The 16,187-nt window shown below is 37.5% G+C and overlaps 1 protein-coding gene across 13 annotated transcripts in view; it reads right to left on the bottom strand.

The window, feature by feature from the left end:
• Positions 1–16,187, bottom strand: part of SRSF11 (serine and arginine rich splicing factor 11) — a 46,036-nt gene that overhangs the window by 27,549 nt on the left and 2,300 nt on the right. For 4 of the 13 annotated variants that reach the window (XM_023731029.1, XM_023731030.1, XM_023731033.1 and 1 more), the window contains exon 1: positions 3,555–4,040. Coding sequence is in view for 7 of the 13 variants with exons in the window: in XM_023731024.1 (XP_023586792.1) it covers positions 3,555–3,754 (200 nt within the window). In the remaining 6 variants the exon portion in view is untranslated. Of the gene's footprint in view, positions 1–3,554; positions 4,041–16,187 lie in introns of those variants that run through there. The other 9 variants (XM_023731024.1, XM_023731006.1, XM_023731015.1 and 6 more) reach the window with 6 other exon arrangements.

Raw genomic sequence — 16,187 nt, 5'->3', positions numbered from 1 at the left:
TGGTTTAGGCCACTGATTATTACTTTCAACTCCCACCTTAATACTGTGCTTATCACTTCTGAGAATCTTGAGCTTTTAATCAAAGACATCTCCTAAACTCAAATAAGCAGTGTGACAAAGGAGATTTTCACTGACAATTTGACTTTGCTTACCTCACACGTACCCTCCCTGTGCTCCCTTTATTAATCAGTCCTAAAAAAAATGTAGTAAAACACTGCATTCATTAAAAAAAAAAAAAATTTAAAAAGGTGAACTGACTTCTCCCTTACCAAACTATACTATTTATACATGTGACCATTAAAGTATTTATTTTTGGTCACTGAGAAGTTACTAATGAATTTTTAATTTATACTCATACAGTAGCTTTCAGTTACTGCGTAACTTTGACTTATGCTATACTGGGATCATTACTGGACAAATGCTCCAGTTAGTCTCCATTCTGAAATCCCATTAAAAATAAGCATTTGAAGAATCTTACTAAGTGTAAATAAAGCATGATGCTACTTACACATTGGCTGGTTAAATTTAAAAACTCAAGCGGTAAAGCAGAATCAAAACATGGGTTTAAATGCTAGTTGACACTTGCTGGTAGTGTGGCTTGGGCACACGAAACAACCTATGTGAATTTCAGTTCACCTATCTGTAAAACAGGGTCAAATACACTCTTCCTACGAACTTTAAGAACTGAAAAAAATAGGAAAGCACCTACTACATAATAGACAATGTCAACTTTCCAGTATGTGTTTTCAGAACAACTACAATCAAAATAACTACGTTTTTCTTTACAAAAAGAGAATAAATGTGGGGGACACTGTTAGCTGCTTTCAAACAGCTGCAGGGCTGTCATACTGAAGACGGGGTTAGATATATTGTCTATCGTGAAGACAGATAGTATCTACACCACTGGGTGAAATTATAGGTTAGCAAATTTCTACTTAAAAGAACCAAGAAATAGATGAATTCTGTGAAACAAAGGTGGGAATCTTCTTGAGCAGATTGCCACTGAAATGTCTGGCGTAACTCAAGGGATGTTTACACACAAAATACACACTTAGAACTGAGATGAGAGACTCAATAGGTGTAGGGTGTGGCTCAGTCATATAGGTACTTCAGAAACGCTCTTCAGGTGATGCTGATGCCCCTAACAATTTCCTATTCTGCAAAAGGGAGGGACTTAACCTCAGCTGGTGACAAGCACTACAGAGAAAAACGAAGCAACATAAGTATGATAGAGAAGGCAGGAAGCAGGGGTGTTGTATTTTTATACATGGTAGTCAGGGAAGGCTTCTGTGATTAAGGTGACATCTGAGCAGCAAAAGGAAGTAGGTCATGCAGTTATCTAGGGGAAAAAAAAAAGTTCCAGATGGATAAGAACGCTTTTGGGGTGGGGCGGGGGAGAATTCAGGCAGTAAATGTGTTTAAAATAGAATTTTATGCAACCCAAACCATTCAAATCTTACTGTATGAGTAAGACAGTAATATTTTTGGAATGATGAACCTTTTTTGAACACTAGGGGTCCGTGGTACATTTTTCCTGGCGAACTAATGCTGAAAACTAGTGAGTTTATAGAAATCATCAATAAGGGAATAATCACAATATTCCCAAATTGTGTAGGTCAGACTAGCTACTGCTATTTAAACCAATAAAAATAGACATTAAATGAACAAAGTGGCCATCTAACTAAATACTGCTCAAAACTAGAAGGCCACTAAAGGTACTGTAACATTCACTATATTGTAACTTGTTACATTTTCAGAAGAGAAAATGATCTGTATGTGGGAACACAGATCAAGAAGCCAAAGAGCGAAGTATGTGACGATATTTATCTCCTCCCAAAGCAGGGAAAGACGTCCTCTTAATTGCACATCATGTATATGGATGAACAGTTCTCCAGTGCACATCAGATATCCTGGTTATGATGGAACTGACCACATAGCTAAAAGCCAGACTCTGATCCATCATAACTCTTCAGATACTGCTGATGCATTAGGTAAAAGATAAATCAGCAATCTGTCAACACCTCTCTGTCATCTCTTTATAAATGTATCATAAAGAGTATCTTCAGAAAATAAAGAAAGCATTTTAAAGTCAGCAACTATAGTAAAATTCTTAATAATCTGTGGGATTAGAAAGAATTATGTCATAAATTAATCTCAAACACCTAGGGTAATAAAACGATTACAATTATCAAATGTCACTGACTTGCTCTCATTTTCTGCTACTTTACTGTGTATTAATTTTATAACAACTTAATAAAGGGTAACTTTTAAGTGAGAAAACTGAACAGCAAAACATCTATTTCTTTACGTTCATATTATGCAGGCTATTTGTCCTTTATTACCAAAGCAAATCATATTTCTGTTCAAAATAAAAACATAGCTACTGTTACCAGAACTCAACACCAGATGCAAATATCTGAAACTGCTCTCCTAGTGTGTATTTCCTTAAAAACTAAAGACAACGTACCAATTTGAAAACATTAATAATCATTTTAAAGCATTTTAAGTGAAAATAATAAAATATGCTAGATGTTTATTAAATATCTCCTTCTGACCAACTTTTAGCAAAACAGACTAATAAGATCATTACATCTACCAACAACAGTGGATTCCTTGAGGATTCCAATTTCCTCTTTCCTACACTTAAGTGACATCATAAAACTCCCAACATACAGTGGGCAACCAGTTGCCATCTAATTGGAACTTACTCATAGTAACTACTGAGAATTTTCACCAAAAGTCGCCCCAAAGAACACATTAGTATTTTATTTCAGTAAACTTACTACACCTTATTTTTTTACTTCATAGCTTCTTTTTTTCTCGAAAATCCACTCATTTAATAATTTTACAATAAAAAATTTTAAGATGAATGTGAAAGGATAAAAACCAAAACCACACACTCTAGCTCCGAATTTAACATTCTATAAAACTCCCTCTCAAGAACAATCGTGAAATAGCATAAATCTGCACATTATTTAAACAAAAGAAAAATCCATGTTTCAGCTATAAACTATTTTTGTCATTATAAATATTAAGCATTCAGATTCATGGAATTAGCCTGTCAAAAAGAGAATGATCTCTGAATTGTATTCCGTGGGACAGAATCACTGAAAACAATATTTAGCAACAAGTGAACCACCGCCTACAAAGTTAAACACTAAATTGACACAGGGATGGATAATTTTGTTACTTTTCTTTCGAAGAAGGAAAAGAACACTTAATTTTTTTCTAAACGCATTAAGCCTATATACAAAATACAAAAAGTGCAGTGTGTCTGGCTTTACGTGCCCAGAGCAAAACGACCACGTCGACACAATTTCAAGAGGAAAAAAAAAAAAAATTCCTGACATCAAGAGCCAGTGTCTCCTTCTCCCCAAAGCCGTCGCTGTTTTTTAAAATTATCTGTAGGCCTACGGCGCAGATTTATTTCATAACTAAACGAAAAGGTAGCCTGGCGCTGGGGAGGCAGAGACAAGGGCCTGCAGGCAAATGGTCTGGGTTAGGCCCAGGCTGGAGAGACGTTAGCAAAAACGGTGATGGTGAGAGATACTCACTCTGGCGGGAAGAGGCGCAATTCGTCGATCTTGCCTAGGAAACCGAAGAGGGTCCGCATCTGCTCAGAGCTAGCGCTCGGGGAGACATTAGTCACCTGGATTACCTCGGTGCCGCCGCCTCCGCTGCCGCCACCTCCGCCACCAGGCCCGCCGCTGGGGCCCGGGCCCGCCGTGCTGGGGACGACGGTGGTGTTGCTCATGGCGCTGCTCGCGTTCTCGTTCCTGCTTTAACACATCAAACACACAACAAACAGTGAGAGGGAAAGGGAAGAGGAACCGGTTCGTGGGAGAGGAAAACAGAGAAGTGTCCGTTGCTACAACCGCCACAACCACTGCAGCCGCCGCCACCACCGTATTTCTCCGCCCCGCCGCTCGCTGGGAGGGGAAGACAGAGCGCGAGCTCGAGACAGCGAGAAAACAAACGGCCGCCCCCACCTAGCCTACAACCACCTCACTAGCGGGCCCGAGCTCCCCAGAAAGCCTTGCGGCGCACGAGCGCGTCACCGCCGGCTCCGCCCCGCGCAGGCCCAGTTGGCCTCGCCTGCAGCCACTGAAACGCGAGGGGCACAGCGGTTTTGTGAACGGCGTCATTCCCTCCCCCTCTTTTTTTTCCCCCACACCACTATAAAATGTCCTGACACTTTACATAGATTTTGGTAACATTAAATTTGTAACCAATTTGCTTTTCACTAACGCCTTCGGAAAAGATACAAGTTATTTTTATTTCACAATAGCTTTAAAAAAGCACATTTTACAGTACCCTGGAAAAGGACATCATGCTTTGTAAACGGGAAGGTCAGCGAAAAAGAGGAAGACCTCGAGGAGACGGACTGACACAGTGTCCTCAACAATGGGCTCAAACAGCACGATTGTGAGGATGGTGCAGGACTGAGCAGGGTTGCTATGAGTCGGCACCGACTAGAAAGCACCTAACGAGTACATTAAAGTGTATGATCTGAACTTTCTAGAGAAAGATTTGCTTTTCATGTATATTCTTGCTTAAAACAATTTTGAAACTTTTGACTATAAAAAATAGATCCTTGCCTATTCAACCTCACCTGAATGAACTATTCCCACACCTTCACCCAGTGTTATCCAACGACTTGGCTGTTGTCCAGCAGGACAAAAATCTTTTATTTCATTGTGCATACAAGTTACCAAAACCTCCATTTTATCCAACTGATATCTCCCGTGGTGCTTTCCCTCATTGCCACCATTCTCAGGTAGAGTACATGCTACCATGTAGTTAGGGCTTCCTCTTCTCTGCTGGATAATAGGGGATACATATGTTATATTGATACGTATCCCTCACAAAACCATGAGCTTTCTGGGTCAGTCCAGAACCTAGCACAATGTCACACAGTCAGTGCCCAATGAATGTACTGAACACATTGCACAAATAGGCCTTAATGACAGTCATTTATTCTAAGATAACTTGCTAAATAATTTACTTCACCCTATATATTATTGGGTACAGTGGGTTAAGTGTTCAGCTGCTAACCAAGACTGGCAGTTTGAATCCACCAGCTGCTCCTTGGAAACCCTATGGGGCAGTTCTACACTGTCCTATAGGGTCACTATGAGTCAGAATCAACTAGACAGTGACAGTTTTTTTTAAAATTTTTTTTGGTGTATATTTTTGGAGGCTAAAACCTGAGGCCTTGTTGAATGTCTGTAAATGAATACCTCTATGGCATAATACAGTAAACAGTGCAATTTTTGAGGGATTAAAGCAAATGGTTACTGAGATTTGAATGTGGAGCCAATTGGCTAGGTTGTGCAAACGGTCAGCTACTAGTTGAAAGATTGGCAGTTCAAACCTACCCAGAGGCACCTCGGAAGACAAACTTGGTAATCTGCTTCTAAAAGGTCACAGCCTTGGAAACTCAAAGCAACAGTTCTTCTCTATAGAGAAGAGTTGGAACAGACTCAATGGCAACGAACAACTTATTAGCTAAGCGACTTCTGTTAGCTCCAATACAGAAGAGGGATGGGGCTGACTGAATGAGAGCCTCAGCAAAATTACAAGTTACAAGTAGTTGCCTGCCAGTCATAAATGTGTATCTGTGACTATAAAGAATATCAGGTAATTTATTTTCTCATTTTGAAATCAGACATATGTAACTGACAATCACAGATTCTTAACAGTTTGATGTTTATAGGCATGCCTACTATGTTCCTGGGAGACCCTGAGTGGTGCAAACAGTTAACAAGCTTGGGTGCTAATCAAGTCCACCAAGAGGTGCCTTGCAAGAAAGGCCTGGAGCTCTACTTCTGAAAAATTAACAACTGAAAACCCAATGGACCACAGCTCCACTCTGATACACATGCGGCTTTGTGATTCTTAACTCCCATGAGTAAGAATCGACTCTATGGCAATGGCTTTGGTTTTTCGGTTTTGCCAAGCACTATATGGTGTTCAATGAAAAAAAAAAAAAAAAAAAATTAGGACGTCAGTGTGCAAGAACAGCTGGGTGATATAAACAGAGAGATACTATTTGTTCTGTAAGCCTTCACCTGAAGTACAATTAAAAAAAAAAAAAAAAAAAAAAGGCAAGTAACACTAGGGAAGGGCTCATGCCTGTCTTATTCATTATATCTTTAGTATCATAAGAGGCAAGAGCCCTGGTGGTGCAGTGGTTAAGAGCTCAGGCTGCTAACTGAAAAGGTCAGCAGTTCGAATCCACCAGTCACTTCTTGGAAACCTATGGGGCAGTTGTACTCTGTTCTATAGGGTCGCTGTGAGTTGAAATCGACAACAGGTTTGGTTTTTGGTTTTGGTATCATAAAAGGCACTCAAAAACCTCACAAATTCTTCAAATATTATGTACCTACTATGCTCCAAGGAAGGAGTCCTGGTGGCACTGTGGTTAAGTGCTTGGCTGCTAATTGAAAGGTTGGAGGTTTAAACCCACCGGCCAATTCCAGGGAGAAAGAGATGGCCATCTGCTTCCATAAACACTGCAGCCTTGGGAACCTAAGGGACAGTTCTACTCTATTCTATAGGGCCACTGTGAGTCGGAATTGGCTCAACGACACACAACAACATGCTCCGGGGATTTTCTTAGCCGCTAGGAATACAACAGTAAAAAGATAAGCAATGTTCCTGATTTCATCAAATTTTAGGTCTAGTATGGCAAACTTCAATAAACAAACACAAAGATGTAAGGGAGTCGTGTGCTGTGACAAAAATAAAACAGGTTAGAACACAGGGGAGAAGGTGTTATATGAGCTGAGAAGGGAAATGAACGAATTTGAATTGAAAATCATTTGAATTTCTAGGGGAAGAGGATTCCAGAGAAAATAGCAAATTAGAAAAGCTTCGAATGTAAGAACAAGTTTAGAGTTTTCAAGAAACAGTAAGAAGAGCACTGTTTGTTGAATGAATGATTTCCAGGTTATAATTCAGAGAGGGACTTATAAAGAGTTCTTGTCAATATAATGTGGAAAATAGTGAAAGGGCACAGGGATGGATCATTTAGCTCATCTTGGGGCATTATATCTTGAATGGTAAATATTATCAGTGTTACTAAATGTTAATACTATTTCTAATCCAGAGGGGGTAAAAACCCTACCTGTCATTTTGGCCTACATAGTCATATTATGAGAAAACAAATGATTTCTTTCAGACTTTTTTGAAATACAGAAAATAGCTGATAGGCTCTCCACAGTACTTTAGAGATCCACAGCGTCGTATTGATCCTAGTTACTCTTAGATTATAAGGACTAATATTAAGAAGAATCTAAACTGGTGCTTGATATTCACAGTGAAGTCTGTCAGAGAATATTAGAAAATAATGCTTCACACAAATCCTCAAAAGTCATATCAATCCTCTCAGTCTTATAAGGAACAAGATTTAGTTCTTTCCAGTCTCAAGCTTCTAAAAGCTCTCACATATTTAGATGGAAATCCTTCAAACAAAAGATAGAATATGCATAGGTATATACAATCCCTCTACCTAATGGACACCAAGTTCTCCCTTGGATAAGGCAAGTAACCTTGCTTTTTGGCCACCTTTATTCACACTTACGGAAAAGATGGTGGAGTCCTGCCAGTTGATACAATTTTGCAAATCTACACAAGCAACAAGCTTTTATCAAATTAGTTGTTAAACAACTTTTCCCCCTGTAAACCAACTTTTTGAGAACAGGGAAAGTAATGCATTAATTTTTGTGTTTCTGATACCCAACAACATTATACTGAAAAAAAGTCGGCGTTTTGACAAAAATTTACTGAATATCACCTATGCAACAGAAACTTTACAAATGCCTCATGTAATCTCAACTCTGTAAGACTATTACTAAAGTATACAACCAGGTATGCACACAAGGGGGCAGTGGTGGTTCAGTGGTAGAATACTTGCCTTCCATATGGGAGACCAAGGTTTGTTTCCTGGCCAATGTACCTCAAGCTCAGCCACCACCCCTTAGTGGAGGCTTGAGTGTTGCTATTATGCTGAACAGATTTCAGCGGAGCTTCCAGACTAAGCAGACAAAGAAGAAAGGCCTGGGGATCTACTTCTGAAAAATCAGCCAATGAAAACCATATGGAACACAATGGTCCGATCCTGTTGCACATGGGGTCACCAAGAGTCAGTGGCCCATTCAAAGGTATAACAACAACAACATGCACATATGAAATGCCTGGTGAATGAAGACAGCAATGTGTTTGTTATATTTACAGGGAAATTTGTTTGAGGTGAACTCTCAAAAGTACTTGACTACTATTTTTTTCCTCTATACCCAGGGGGAGCAATAAAAAAAACTTAGAAAATAAATTGCTGCTTACAAATGTATAGCTTTTAAAACATCTATCAGCAGATCTGTTTTAATTTCCTATGTGTTAATTAAAAATTTAAGTCTCATGTCCACCTGTTCTTCTGCCCCAATCTAAATGAAGATGAGTTAGCATTAGGACACATGGGACACACACACACACACCAGGACAGAAAAAACAGTCTACTTAAGGTTTATTTTCAAGTATTTATTTTGTATTGTTTAATCTATATTGTCTATCTATAGCAATAATTCTATACCTACTTTTAACTAGACACCAAAAGATCTGTATAACACCTTGAAATTGTAGGCAAAAATCTATAGGTGCCCATGTGCATTTTTCGGGGGAAATTCTCTAGCTTTCATTAGATTCTTAAACCTAAATCTAAAAAAGATTAATAACTAAAAAGATTAAGAACCCACTAGGTAAGGTACAGTGGTGGTTTAGCGGTAGAATTCTCGCCTTCCATGTGGGAGACCTGGTTGGATTTCCAGCCAATGCACCTCATGCACAGCAGCCATCTCTTACTAGAGGCTTGCATGTTGTTATGATACTGAACAGGATTCAATTGAGCTTCCAGACTAAGAAGAAAGGTCTTCCAAAACTCAGCCAGTGAAAACCTCAACATATCACCTGCAAATGATTGATCATAAGGACGGATGGTGCAGAACCAGGCAGTATTTTGTTCCACTGTGCATGGGGTCACCACGAGTGCGACTAGATGGCAGCTAACAACAACAACAAAGTGGAAGGGGTAGGAAAGACAAAGTTTCTTTTTCAAAGTTTTGTTCTTGTAATTAACATAGAGGAAAAAAGTAGTAGCTTGAGCATTCAGATACTGTTGCCTATATTCACATGCACAATATTCTTAGCTATATAGTACATATGTATCACTTTGAAAATCAGTCAATTTATTTGTACCGATTTGTTTGGCTTTTTGAGTTGAATGGGGCAACAAAAACATTTAGCTGGGAACATCAGAGGCGAGTATTCAATACTACCCTCGATGCTATATAATGATTATTTTGCAGTCTCAACTGAGAAAAGGCCATTTGAGTGAATGTTTCACATCTTTTTTTAAAAAAAAAGTAGAAAAAATCCAGTAGTTATGTTTACTCTAATAGTCTAAAGCATTTTAATATTAGTTTTTCTTAATCAAGGAATTAGCCAATTGTACCATTTCAGCTTTAACTTTTTTCTATGTTGTAAAATTAACTTTCTCTTTATAAAATTATTTTCAGAGTCATAAATAAAACTAGAAAAAATGAACATGTACTCAAATCAGAAACGTGTATCTACATTAACTGAATGCTTTTATAAATCACATTTAATCCTCGCAACACTTAAGAGGTGCTAGAGAGGTTGAGAATGCTGGCCATAGAATTAAACTGAATGGGTTCTACCATCAATTAGATAGTCTTGTGACCTTTGACCCATTACTTTATGCTTCAATTTTATCATCTGAAAAATGGGGATAATAGTAATGCCCACTTCACTAGATTGTTGTGAGGATGAAGTGAGAACACTAGCACAATTGCTTAAGAAGATAAATATTAGCTACTATTATTATCCCTACTCTACAAACAAAGGCTTAGAAAAGTTAAGCAACTTTTTTAAGGTTATAAGAGCAAGTAATGGTGGGGCAGTCTGGGATTAAAAACCAAAATGGGGTATCTGGCTCTAAAGCCCATATTACCACTGTGCTGGTATTTTTTCCTACTATTTCTTGTTGTAATAAATCCAAAACAAATTAAACTTGTAAAATGGGAATGATGAATCTTAGGTTCTCTATTATTTGATAAAACGCCTTTCATTTTGAAATGAAATGAGCTCCATTTTATACCATTATTCTATTTTACATTAATATCCTGGACTAATTCTACTTCATCATTCACATGAAAGATAGGAATCAGAAGAGTTAAATAGTGAGATTCTTATCTTAGATTCTATACTTTAACATAGGTTTTCTGTGACTTTATTTTTTATTGTAAAGTAACACACCCACTCCACACTTATCCTGACATGGTTAGGTTCCAAACCAGGTCATTATGCAAAATCGGCGTTACGCAAAAATGGAGGATGACCACAACAGATCACAAAATGGAGGATGACTACATCATTACCATAAACCAAACCAACCCACAGCCATCAAGTTGATTCTGACTCATAGCGACCCCACAGGGTTTCTAAGGCTGTAAATCTCCACAGAAGTAGACTGCCACATCTTTCTCCCGCAGAGCTGGTGGCGGTTTCAAACTGCCGACTTTACGGTTAGCAGTCAATCACTTTAACCACTGCGCCACCAGGGCTCCTTGTATCATTACATAACTGCCAAATTACATCGTTACATAACTGCCAAACCACTGAGGATCATGGCCCAGCTAAGCTGACACACAACCTTAACCATCACAGCTAGCATTACTCTCCTCACACGTCAGTGTTTGTTACTGCCAGACCTACTGTCGTTAATGTGCAAAGTACTCAGAAAGTAGGTTTTTTTACTATTGTTGTAAATGCAAAATGTCAGATAATGAGATAGTCGACTAGTGAGGAGTAGGTGTAAATAAATGCTTAGTGTGAAATATTCAAACTACGTATGTCTAAAAAAAAGGTATAGGCCTCCCTTTTTACCCCCTATTCCATTCCTCTATGCATGTTTTCAACTACTGTAATGGGTGCTACCTCTAATCAGCTATGTGAACCTCAGTTCCTTTATGAAAAAGTAGGGATAATGGCACCTACCTTTTCAAGTTTCTAAGATTAGAAACATTATGGATATCAAGCACCTAGCACAGTGCCCAGCACATAAGACACCCAGTAAATGGTATATATCATTATGAGAACGTCAGCATCCAACACCCAATTTCCCCATCTTTTCACTGGATTAAACATGACAATAATAATTTTGTCTTTTGGCATAGCATTATTGTCAAAATTAAATTGTTAGGTGCTGCTGAGTTGATTATGACTCATGGCAACCCATGTGAGAGTTAGAACTGCCCCATAGGGTTTCCAGAAGTGGGCAGTGTTTCTTTCTGTTGTACATAAGCTCGCTATGAGTCAGAACCAACTAGAAGGCATCTAACAACAACAATCTTTACGGGAGTAGGTTGGCAGGCCTTTCTCCCACGGAGTCACTGGGTGGGTTCAAATTGCCCACTTTTTGTTTAGCAGCCAATCACTTAACCATTGCGCCACCAAAACCACCCACTGCCGTCGAGTCAATTCCGACTCATAGAGACCCCACAGGACAGCGTAGAACTGCCCCATAGGGTTTCCAAGAAGCAGCTGGTGGATTTGAACTGCTGACCTTTCGGTTAGCAGCCAAACTCTTAACCACTGCACCACCAGGGCTCCTTAAAATTAAATTAGATGTAAATTAATTACTAATACTTTGTAAACTGTTAAGTGGTAGTAAACATGTGAATTATACTACTGCTAGATGCTCTTTCTCCTTTAAGAGCTCACGGCAATGAAAACATGACACCAATGTGAGCATACTTCAAATTTCTTAGTCATTTCTACCCTTAAGTAGCATGTTACCAATAGCATGCATAGATAGATGATGGCTATGCATTCTTTTTTTTGATAAAACACAAATGTTTCCATGGAAAACTCATTCTAGGAAGGCTAGCAATTGTTACCTCTGTCACTTGAAACTATGAACTGCAGTTAGTTTCAAGCCATGATTAACTCACTTGAGGTCTAAAGCACTTTGAGACAATAATCAAGTAAATTTTTTTTAAAGAGGGAGGAGGTGGAGGGGAGGTAACACTTCTATGAGATGGTGTGGTTAAACGAAAACCAAAAAGGTCAGTACCTCTAAAAACAAAAACACTCAAAGCTGTATTAACAGCAGATAAATTTAGTGCTAAGTACAAAATGTATCTCTTGAACAACGAACACGGCTGGGTTCACAGATTTGCATTGCAGGGACGAAGGATTTAAATGTTCACTTGTGCTTCAACACCCCCAAGATACCTTTCAAATTATTTAAAATGTTTAACTGCAGTATTTTAAAGGATGGGGGGGGGGGCTCAAGTAGGAAAAAAAACTGGGGCAGTCTGGAAAGTGTTAAGATAAACTAGCATTTATCTTAACTGCAATTCAAAGTATAAATATTCCATCTCAAAATTTAAGTATCAAATGCTCAACTAACAATCTATTGATTATAATTATCAATAAATTGCAAATTGTTCATATTTTTCTCCCTTAGCAACTTAAGTTGAGATTAAAGACAGTCTCAAGGACCATATGGTGTCCTAATAAAACTGCAGGGGAGCTTTGTCCACACAGAACAATATTTGCCAATTATAAACATTTTATGTCTCTCTTTTTTTAAAGTACTGAAAAAATGAAGTTGTAAGCTGAATCCACCTGAACAAAATTGTTGGAATGGAGTGTGATATAAAGTAAATTTTTAAAACTAATAGTGAGTTTTGATTAAAACTGATTTTTAAACATTTACTCGATTACCGTTTTTTAATGTGTTAGCACAATTAAAGATAAAATGATATTATAAGGCATATCCTAGGGTTTGGTACACTAATTTTATCTTCATGCTACTTTTACTAATGTAAAAATATTCATAAAACCCATGAAATACTAAAATTAAGACTTTAAGTTCACAGAAAACATTAATCTTAGGAAAAAAGAGTAAGAAAACTACACTAGCTATTAAAAATTAGGAGTAAGAACAACTGGGAATGACAGGAGAGATTTGCAGCTAATCTCAGAAACAACCAATAAACAAATCTCAAAACCATTATGATTTTTATTTTTAATGGGATAAGCAAGATTACTTTATAACCACCCCGTTTCAGCTTCTTTTTTCCAATGGGAAGAAAATAAACAAAAATAAAACACTAAAGCACTTAAGGTATAAAATCTTCTTTACTAGGTTCCTTCACTTTCATTTATGAGAGTGAAAAACACTAGTATGTAAAAGTATCTTTTTAGTAGAAGAAAATGAAAATGAGATGTCCCTAAAGTTAGTAGACTAAAGTTCTTTTGTATTCAAAGTAGAAATATGACTCAGTATTTGACTCAAATGTTAAACCTCCTGGAGCAAGCTCACTGCTTCATGATTCAAAAGCATGAAGAGAAAAGTCAATTTTTCAAGCAGAGAGAACTGACAAAGAACATACAAGTAAGTGCATAATCCAAAAGAAAATGCACTCTTCATTGGAAAAAAATGCCATGAACGAATCCAATAAAAAACTCAAAAAATTCAAAGCCACATTTGAAACTATGAATAAAAATGCAAAACATATACTGCCCTCATGAAAATAGTATAAGATGTTTTGTCAGTTATATGCCTGAATGGAGAACTAATGTGAAATTGCAAATTGAAATTTTTAAAGAAATGTGTAGGAAATACCTTTAAGGTTGAATATTTAAAATATAAAAAGCCTGTTTCCTGGATAATTTGCTCTCAATTCTGATAATTTAAAACAACGTACTGTTGATAGAATAAGGGACAAACATAGAAAGAAAATATTATTCAAGTAATAAGTGAGAATGTAAAAATGTTCAACTAAATAATGATTTAATAAGCAATATATGTTAAGTCCAACAATTCCAGTCAAAAACGAGTGTTAAAACATAATATTGATTCAAAATAGGCTAACTGGTACTTTATACAGAAACTTCCTAGAAATGTTCACAAAGCAAATTCACTTTGCTTTTATTCTACCTTTTAAACAAATGTACTTAAAAAATAGGCACAAACTATTGCCACTTTTATATATTACAATTTCTCACAGGTGTCGTTCAATAAATCCATTTCATCAATTGTATCTTTCAGCTTGAAAAAAATCTAACAAGTAACAATGATTATAAGAGTAATACAGCTATGTTCAAAAATGATTTATTTTAATGATAGTCAAGCTACTCTATCTAACTTTGATAATAGTCTTACTTTCCGTTATGAGATGGGATAGCATTCTTTGGCTGATGTAATTCTCAGGCTCAACATATTTTTTTTTCTTCACTTTCTTTTTCATTTAACAAAGAAGCTGTTGTTGTTGTAGTATGTCTTCCAGTCAATTTCAACTCATAGTGACCCTATAGGACAGAACAGAACTGCCTCATAGGCAGGGCTTCAAACAAGTTCAAACTGGTTCAGTCAGGGCCAACGAAGTTAAACTGGAACAGACCCAAATTTTTACAATTTGGGTGATCCAGGACGATAACTGGAATGGGAAGAATTATGGGTCAATGCTCTGGAATGGGGGACTTGGAAGAGGCATAGTGAGCTGTTTCACGAGCCTGATGCATGAGATTGGATTATTGGCAGGACTGTGGAAAGCGATACACATGCAAAGCAGCTGGGGTTGGCCGCCATCTTTGAACAGAGCACCGCTGTTTCCAACTCTGCTCAAAATTCCACAGGCAAGAGATGTGGTTGCCTATGCAACACGTATGCTGCCCTTGTTTTCTAAGAGGGAAATTAGGTTTCTAGCACGGCTTTGACCCATAATTTTTCCCATTCTGGTTATCATTCCAGTTCACCCAAATTTTTTAAAATTTGGGTCTGTTCCAGTTTCGCTTCCTTGGCCACGACTGAACTGGGAAGAATCGGTTCGAAGCCCTGCCCATAGGGTTTCCTATGCTGTAATCTTTACGAAAGCAGATTGCCAGATTTTTTATTCTGTGGAACTGCTGGTGGGTTCAAACTGCTGACCGTCTGGTTAGCAGCTGAGCACTTAACCATTGCACTACCAGGGCTCCTTCAGCAAAGAAGCTAGAAGAGTTAAACGTTCCATTACATAAATAGAATGAATATAACAAACAGCTAGACAAATTCAGTTACACAGGTAGCAGCAGTCTCCAGATCCTACACGTGATACACTCAACCATTTCATATTGTTTTAATAATATCATCAAGTCCATTTTTTAAAAAAGCAAATACTTTGGCTTAAATGTCAGCGTTGAAAAAAAAATTTTTTTTTAACGCATTCTTCTTAATACAATCGACCTAATGAGCTAATTCACACTAATATAACTATTTCATAAAGTAGTTCAATTCAAGTTGATTATCTTTTGCAGCCCCCATAAAATTAAGATAAAATCAAAACCAAACCTGTTGCTGTTGAGTCCATTCCAAGTCATAGCGACCCTATAGGACAGAGTAGAACTGCCCCATAGGGTTTCGAAGGAGCACCTGGTGGATTCAAACTGCCAACCTTCTGGTTAGCAGCCGAACTCTTAACCACTACGCCACCAGGGTTTCCACTGTGCTACCAGGGCTCCTTAAATTAAGATAAAACATGTAATTTTCCTGATTGCATGAGGTAGTATTTTTCACCATCACTTGTTCTATCTGTACTTGCTACATAGGTACAATATACTGTGTACTGTTGATATGTACTAGTCACATTTTTACATATGTCTGTTAATATATACTGAAGTTTACCTAAAGTATATGGCCATGTGAATTTTTTCAGAATTTTGCCATTAAACAGGATATGCTTCTCTTACACAAAATGAACTAATGTTTCAATGTAATATTGTAATTAAACATTATTAATGAACTATTTAACTCCAAGAGGAAGCACAATGAATAGGGAAATTACATATTAAGGTTATTTTTAAAAATGTTTAACTAAAGAATTCATTGTGAGGAGGGACCTACTGTAAAATTTGATATCTGGGCAATTCATCTCCCCCTCAAAGGTAGACTGTTGCTTCCTATAAAAGATAAAAGATTTTTCTCTAATAAATCTCCTTAAAAACACAATTGAAGTGTCCCTTAAAATGGTTCTCGGGATCAAAGAAAGTTGAAAATTATGAAATAAAACCCACTACACAAGTCATGGAGTCCCAGGGTGGTGTAAGCATTACACACTTGGCTG

Source organism: Trichechus manatus, unplaced genomic scaffold, assembly GCF_000243295.1.
Source record: "Trichechus manatus latirostris isolate Lorelei unplaced genomic scaffold, TriManLat1.0 scaffold00003, whole genome shotgun sequence".
NCBI classification, from domain to species: Eukaryota; Metazoa; Chordata; class Mammalia; order Sirenia; family Trichechidae; genus Trichechus; species Trichechus manatus.
This window is presented reverse-complemented; position numbering and strand designations above follow the sequence as displayed.